Source organism: Glandiceps talaboti, chromosome 3 (assembly GCF_964340395.1).
Source record: "Glandiceps talaboti chromosome 3, keGlaTala1.1, whole genome shotgun sequence".
NCBI lineage: Eukaryota > Metazoa > Hemichordata > Enteropneusta > Spengelidae > Glandiceps > Glandiceps talaboti.
Genome location: NC_135551.1, coordinates 13,566,102 through 13,574,475, shown reverse-complemented (window position 1 = coordinate 13,574,475; position 8,374 = coordinate 13,566,102). Strand labels below are relative to the sequence as shown.

The 8,374-nt window shown below is 36.9% G+C and overlaps 1 protein-coding gene across 1 annotated transcript; it reads right to left on the bottom strand.

The window, feature by feature from the left end:
- Window positions 1–217: 217 nt before the first annotated feature.
- On the bottom strand, window positions 218–7,813 carry LOC144433067 (putative methyltransferase DDB_G0268948). The gene is made up of 6 exons (XM_078121379.1): window positions 7,673–7,813; window positions 6,576–6,736; window positions 5,351–5,555; window positions 4,902–4,999; window positions 1,422–1,556; window positions 218–335 (listed from the first exon to the last, which is right to left on the bottom strand). Exons 1-6 carry the CDS (start codon window positions 7,811–7,813, stop codon window positions 218–220), a joined length of 858 nt encoding a protein of 285 aa, XP_077977505.1.
- Between the last annotated feature and the right edge of the window lie 561 nt (window positions 7,814–8,374).

Sequence of the window (8,374 nt, the reverse complement as noted above, 5' to 3'; positions counted from 1 at the left end):
TACAACTGTTAGCTAAAGTATATTCTGATTAGTACATATGTAAAAATCGTTATTCGTAGAAACAGTAAAATTTGTACATTTCACCAAGTATCTGGGATGTAATCCGCTCTTTTATTTTTCTATAAGGCAGATTATCAACTGAACCTAAGATATCAAATAAATTCTCACAAAGCCTCGAGCTCGAAAAGAGTCACTGGTGCAATACACGTAATTTAAATTAGGTAACTATTTGTGTGGAATCAATAGGTTTTCTGCCTAACAGGAGGAAGATCGGATATGTGACTTTCATCGATGGCTGCTCTGTAACAGTCTTCACATCAAATGCATTTACGAATCTGAAAAGAAGGACAAAAATGAAATTTGATTAATCTCCGCTTTTTGGTTCTTGTGCTCATCCATACTTTCCATTAGACTCTCTCACAGTCATCGGAGCTTCGCTTTACTAAAATTGACGCTAAATGAATTATTTGTATGTACCGATACCGTCTACATAACGTACTCAATAATCGTACTCAATTAACCTTGTACTGTGCGCCCTCATCGACCACCTAGAGATGTTTGTTCGTTGACGTGTGACTGCGACTCTCCGTGTTTTCGCGAAGCCGCTATAACACGGAGCGTCACAGTCACACGTCAACGAATGGTTATCTCTATCATAGTCGATGAGGGCGCACAGTACAAGGATATTCGAGTACGGTTATTTAGCTGGCATCGGTACATACAAAATAATTCGTTCAGCTTTAATTTTAGTGAAGCGAAGCTCCAAGGGCTGTAAGAGAGTCTAACTTTCCATATGTTATATATCACAATATATATATGACCGCATCAATACGTAAACAGTTACATAAACGCCAGATCAGATGCATGTGTGATTTGCTCTTGTTATCTGTATCACCTCGGCTCGTGGTTTATACCACAAATTGTCTGAAATGCACACAATATTGGTAGCAAGTGGTGGTGCGGTCGGGAAGGGATGTGACTAAATCACAAAATTGAAACCAAATGGTATACCCATACTCTCAAATAATGCAACGATCATACTTACATTAACAATACAATTATAAAGCCTTGGCAAACCTGCAAAGATACCATGGTAACCTATGATGATGTAAATCAAAGTTCACCATTCTGTCTAACGTGACATAATGTTGACATCAATATTTTATGTTCATCAATACATTTTTTGGGGTTAACGACACCATAAAAAATCACATTAATGGTTGCCATGGTAATCAATAGCTTGTTATAAAATTCAGAATCAAACCTTTTAAAACTATGACATGGTAATACAGTACAGTTCTGATTAATTCATCTGTCTGTTTGGGTGCTGTGACCATCACTTTTAAATGTAAATTAGTCTTCGTAATATATGCACAAACTGTCATCAAACTGATACAGAAGTCATTCGAAATATCACTTACTTTTGTAAGACGTCTTGTAGAAGGTTTGTTTTGTCTGGGTATGTCTTAATATACTGATGATAAGATGACGAAGAACTAAGGTAACCAACAAAGTCTTCAATCCTATAGACCATTTCAATAGACATTGAATCATCTCTGCGAGAAATTAAGAAATTACATCTTAACCTATCCTGCTACTAACTAATCCAAACATCATTGCATAAATGTTAGGACAACACTGTCGCGCACGAGCTTTTTGCAGCTTCGTTGACATACTTTTGTTTTGTTTAAAAAAGTTATGAATACGAACATTGTCATCAGCAACGACAGCGCTATACCTTATATGCTTTGCAGCCGTTATCGTCATAATTTAGTGACGCCTGTGACCAATGGCGTTGTAGGACAACTGTACAGTTTTTAAAAATGTTCATCCATATGCTAGTCCATTCTAACAATAGGTGTTCATTTGCTGAATGACTATCCAGTTGTTGCCTATCCAACCATATTGCTATCTTTGCGATATACGCGATCATTTGGCTGTTGCTATGGGCGTGGTCATGTTGTTTGATATATTTGCATACATTTGTGTATGTTTTTGTTCACTTGCGTATGAATTCCTGATATTATCTTCGCAATATACGTGATCATTTGGCTGTTACTATGGATGTGGTCCTGTTGCTAGGCATATTTGCATACATTTTAAAATGTTTATTCATGTCTATTAATCCTCTTGTATCTTCTCGCAATATATGTGATCATTTGGCTGTTACTATGGGCGTGGTCTTGTTGATAGGTACATTTGCATGAATTGTTTGAATGTTTATTCATTTGGCTTTCAATTCCTGTTGTTATCTTTGCAATACGCATGATTGTTTGACTGTTGCTATGGTTGTGGTCTTGTTGTTAGGCAAATTTACATACATTTTTTGAATGTCAATTTTATCTATTATCCCCGTTGTTACCTTCGCAATATGTGATCATTTGGCTGTTTCTATGGGTGTGGTCTTGTTGCTAAGCACATTTGCATACATTTGTTGAATGTTTAGTCATTTGTCTTTCTATTCCTGTTGTTATATTTGCAATATACGTGATTATTTGGCTGTTGCTATTGGCGTGGTCTTGTTGCTATGTAAATTTACATACATTTTCTTGAATTTTTATCCAATTGTCTATTAATCCGTGTTATCTTTGTGAAATACATGACCGTTTGGCTGTTGCTATGGGCGTGGTCATGGTTGCTAGGGCCAATTGTGTAAACAAATTGAAGAAAATCTGCATAATAACACTTCTTGAAACATCTCACCAAGGTTCAGTCTCTCATGTTGCAGTACATTGTGAAGTTTGTGGGACATTAAAACAGCAATTTAGATTAAATGAAGCTCTGAAACGTCGCGTCTTTTGTGGGGGGAAATAACCAAAAACGCAATTGATAATATTTTACTTTAATCAATATTTGGTGCTGAAGAGTTGTGGTAGGCTCGAACACACAGTTGATTCCGGTCTATATTATTTTCAGAAAATTACGTAAAAATAATCATTAAAGAGTAGTCGCCATATCTGTGTCTCTTCAAAATAAGCTTATACACTCTGAATGAAGGAGAAAACGTAACAACATCATCTGACAGATTAAACAAATATTCGTAAGTTTGCCTGAAACAGAAAGCGTCCGTGATCGAGGGCGATGTGGTTTCAGAACACCAAAGTGTCCTACCCTTGCTTTTTCGGCAAATGAGCAATTTGAGCAAATTTAGCAAATGCTGAGTTCGTGTAGGTCAAATTTTCAAATTCCAGTATTTGCATGGCCGTTTGCCAAGATTCGAATCATTTGAGCTCGCGATCGCGCGACAAGACAGAGAAGTAAATTCTACGGCCATTGGGGGCGGTAATCAATCGGTACACTTTACAGCGCAGCGTCCCGTGTATTCTATTTATATTCCAGCGCGATTCGATCGAGTTAAATATATGTATTTCTCTCTGTATTATAATTAGATATTAAATACCGATTCAAGATACTGAAATAATTATAACAACTTTTTGATGCCTATTCATGTTATTCAATATTGTTGTAGACACCAGAAGTGTTGCCTCATGCCCGTGGGCGCACAAACAAAAATGACATTTTCTGGACATCAGAATTCATAATATATTTTGCCCGTTTCATCTTTATTATAATTTCCTTCACTGTGTTTACCAAACCACGTTCCGAAATGTTAAAAGTGGCAATGAATTTGTAACAAATTGATTTTAAATGAATGAGATACACAATTTCCATTATGATCATTGTTGCTATACTACATATAATACTTTTTTGAAATGTTACCATAAATGTTATTACTTATCTTGGGTTTTACCCCCTTTTGTGATCTTGCACTTTTAAGAAAGTCACTATAACTAGCAACCTCTTCAATCTGCCATGTCAAGGGTGTTTAATAAAAAAACTACTACATTTATACTTCAGGAATATGATGAATATCTTGTATTTGGAATGTTACATATGTATTCCTAATGGAAACACCACGATCAGCAAGTGTCATGGCAATCAGCAAGCTTCTAATAACAAGTTAGTTTGTTTTCATCCAGATGCTTCTGGGAATCTCCACAACAGATAGTATATACCAATCAATATTTATAGTGGTTTTAAAGACTTATAGTAAGTATAAGTTGTTTAACCTTAAGTCGATTATTTTCACCCAATTTGAACATCATTGATCTTGACATTTCGCCATGAAACATATTTCAATGAGATGCCATTGTAATGTCACCATCAACTACGTACATGAATGTTGTCCCTCTGCTTGACCCAACTTTTATTTTTTGCGATTTAAACTAATCCTTATATTTCGGGTTTAGTCATCATATCTAACATATATTGTTCTTCTTTGTGTTTGCATATCTGGACTCTTATTAATTAGAAAGACGGCAGCTCATCTGTGCAAACATTCAGTCCATTTTGTCACTGAATTGATGGATACTTGGCGAAGTCTTTGGTGAGCTACTAGTATCTCTTGGTGCAATATGAAGTTACATCTATGACCATTATTATTTACTTTACCTTGCGAGGAGATGTGAGGGTACAATCTGATTAAAATCTGATGTGGTGAAAGCAACTAGATGTCTTTATTTACCTCTATTTCCATCGTGTGTCATGTTTGTTTTGTTCTGGTTGATCGCAACCTTCCCACATTCTACCATTTTAAATCGACAATCCTGCTTGAATCTCAAGGACCTTGTAAGGTTTCTACAACAAATCAGCACGTTTCTTTCAAAATCATTCAGAGTCTCCGTACATGTTGACCTAAACGTTTTGTGTATTAAGGGTAGTTCGTTTACTTGTGTTTTTTTCCATTTTCTTCAGCGTGCGCAGCTGCCAACGTAACACTCATCCGATTGATTGGCTACTTGAAAGCGCGAGATCCGATTGTCTATTACACAAGGTAGGATGTGGGAAGGCTGCGAACACCCGGAAAAAGACAAAGGATTGGTGAGGGTACACAAACTAACCTTTCAAATTCCCTGTAGGGAATTTCAGTATCAGCATGCAGTGAAAACACGTGTTTTGTTCTATCTTCCCAAAAGCCATCCAGGGTTTCAAAATAAAACTAAAAAGACAGAATGGCTTAACATATGAAATATATTGACATGATCAGCAATTCGTTATGCATGGCTTGTCGTTGTTTATGATGACCTAAAGCTGAAATGCTTGTTATTTTTTTCAGTAATTTGGTTTAGCTTTATCGTCATTTATGTCAGTTTTTATGATTCGTTATACTTTGATTGGAAGTTATGAACTGTAAAATTCAACTATCTGATATGCTATGTATAAAATGCATTCTAATTCATATTAAATCCCACATGACAACATACATACATACATACATACATACATACATACATACATACATACATACATATACATCACGTTTGATGCGTGTACAACACATCTTGCTAACCTCGTTCTGTATAGCCTGGAGTTCAGGACCATTGGCGTTTTTATTGAAGAGGGCCAGCCCATACCCGTACACAGCAAGACAACCATTTGGTTTGAGTACTACTTCTTTGTAAAATTTCTCCAAATGAAACCAGTGAGCTGCTTGAGCTGTTGTCACGAGGTCAAGAGTGTTGTCTTCAGCTGGCAGAGACACATCACTACCAATTCTGCAAAATGTAACGTTGCTCATCGCATATAACGCATTCAATATATACAAAATATGAGATTTTTGTGAGAACATGAGACACCTCATGACTGTTGTTGTTGTTGTTGTTGTTGTTGTTGTTGTCGTTGTCGTTGTTGTTGTTTTTGTTGTTGTTGTTGTTGTTGTTGTTGTTGTTTTACACTTACATGGAATGTAATTACAGGTACAGTTATTATAGAAGCAATGAATAAGTAACCCATTCCAAAAATGACTAAACCCAACCCTGTCACAAGTCACTTCAGGTTAGACTTACAGTACTTAGAAGTATTTATGCCCATACTACATCATATATTTTGATAGGAACATGCATATGGAGTACACCTTCCATTCTAGAGTCTTGAGCTACAGTAATTGTATTATTTAGAGAGTAGATTTACGCAAATATGACCAGTTAGTATATGTACTAATGTGATACATGCCTCCACGTTTTTGCTCGAGTAGTCTGTATCATCTTTACACATATAGTGTTAAAGAAATTATTACACTTAAATAACAAAGTTCGTCTACAAAGTTCGTCTGTGATTCAACAGGTAGATTATGCGCCTAAATTGTCAAATCTAAAATAAAACCGAATACATTTCGCACTTTGACGTATTCTTACTTTATCTATAATTATCCGCTTTCGGTCAGTTGTATATCAGTGATTGTTGTAAACCACAAACATGTTTGTGGTCTCAATTGTGTGCGATAGCGAAAGGTAACAACGAGATGAGTCAGATTTGAAGACACGGCAAACACCTACGTAAATACGAGAGGCTACTCCATGTTCGAAGGGCGTGATTTTTTTTTGACTTTTTGAAAGAGGTTTAACCTTATACATGACATTTTGAGTGAATTCTTAAGCCCTGAATCAGTACAAGTCTTTATCAATCCCATGTTTAGGGATACCTCAGGTAGAGGCCATGTTAAAAAAGAAAAGGTTACATATACGGGAGCATGCACTACCCTTCAGTGTGATATGATGTTTGGTTGGCATACTTACTCAAATTTAACATTTCTTGGATGTCCAGTTTTCCTTGCTTCGTCGATCTGATCTTTACTGACGTCACGTCCTATGACTGTCTCAAAATGGTCAGACAGAATCCTTGTACTTTGACCAGAACCACAACCGACATCAATGGCTAACCTCCAAGGACCTGGATTCTGTGTAGAAGATATGTGAAAAACAAAGGAAAAACAGCGTATACACAGAGACTTGAATTGTGGGTATACTGTGATGACTTGAACCAAATTAACTGTTACATTTCGTACACATATGCCTTGTTATTAAAATTTAGGTTAACTTACATTATGGCCTTTATTTCCACAAATGAGAATGTTTAATAGTAAATTGTGCTATTTATTTATGCAAGTACAAATTATACACTGTCATACAGTGATGTGAAGATGTACAGCTGTATTACTTTTAACTCATTAATCATCTCTTTTTACGACCATGAATCAACCTTGATGCACAGTGTTGTCATAGTAACTCGAAGGAGTATATTTGACTAGATGTGCAAACTGAAAAGGGTAACAAATAACCTTAGCCCGCATTTCCGGGACTGGTTAGTTGCACTATGTGGAAGCATGTTTACAACGTACAATTGTTAGCAAAAGAACGACAACGGGAATCACACTTAAAATAAATCAGTGGCAAACGGGGATACTCACCTACTCGACACACATGGAGACAAGACCCATGCAAACCGACTCAATGGAGCTCGATCTGTAGAATGATGGTTAAAACCTCCTTCATTTCCATTTGGCGAGCTTCGTAAAACTATCACAGTACTGCATATTTGTATAATAGAATGCGTGAGGCTATCAAAAGTCAAGTCACTAGGCTAGGCCGTACGTATTCCCTTTAGGGCGAAAGCGTCCGACTATTTGGCCAGTTTTATTCTTATTCGATGCATGAGCATATGTGCCAAGTGAGATATAACCAACTCAGAAATTAAATATGTAAATTTCGAGCCCCATTAGTCCTGCTTGTAGATAGCGTATAAAGGAGGCCAGGTTCTCCAAGTAGAGGTTCTCCAATAACATGGTGATCATGGTGGTAACAAGTTTGCCATATACCTTTCCCGGTCGCCTTACCTTAACTCTTAAGAAGGTTAATATCCTGTGAACAACTTCTATTGGGTATGTTGGTCGGAATTTCTGGTACGCTTCTGCAATAGCAGTACCAGTAAATCGTTCTGCACTGTATATTGTGGCCATGACATACATGTAATTCATTATCGGATTTCAAGTTCGGGTGAATGGTATCAAAGGTCACTCAGTATGCGTCACGTGTTGGCGCTGCAGTGCAGTGTTGTGATCATGAGTGTTGAGAATCAACACGTTTTTGGGCAAACACCCTGCACATAAATATGTGCGGTGATTGTGTGAATGTCATTGCATCCGATGGCTTTAGTTTCGGATGTAAACTGGCTGACTGCCGTAAGGATTGTTTTTCGACATCCCCTCGTTATGATCAATGATCACAGTACATGAAATTTATATTTGAAACATGCATTGTTAGATATAGGATACACGGCGTTAGTTCATCAGTACAAATGTCAAATTAATTAACTTGATTACAAACAAACAACAAACCAAGAGGGTAGAAGAAAATCAAGTCGGGTTTTTCGTCTCTACAAGCCTGTTTCGTGAGTAAATCACTCGTCAGGAGATGTTGATGTACTGAATATACCTCGTATAAATCGTGTGGTGTAAGGCGGGATTTACCTAGGGTGTTGAGTGGTGCTTTTGTTTGTACAAAAGGTGTCAATTATGTGTGCGATGGGTCAGGTGTTA

Excerpts from the sequence above, each read along its gene's own strand:
- LOC144433067 (XM_078121379.1), bottom strand. The coding sequence starts at position 7,813 with ATGAATTACATGTATGTCATGGCCACAATATACAGTGCAGAACGATTT. Across the intron at positions 1,557-4,901 it reads CCCTACAGGGAATTTGAAAG|AGATGATTCAATGTCTATTG; the intron begins GTTAGTTTGTGT and ends AATTTCTCGCAG. Across the intron at positions 336-1,421 it reads CTACAAGACGTCTTACAAAA|ATTCGTAAATGCATTTGATG; the intron begins GTAAGTGATATT and ends CCTTCTTTTCAG.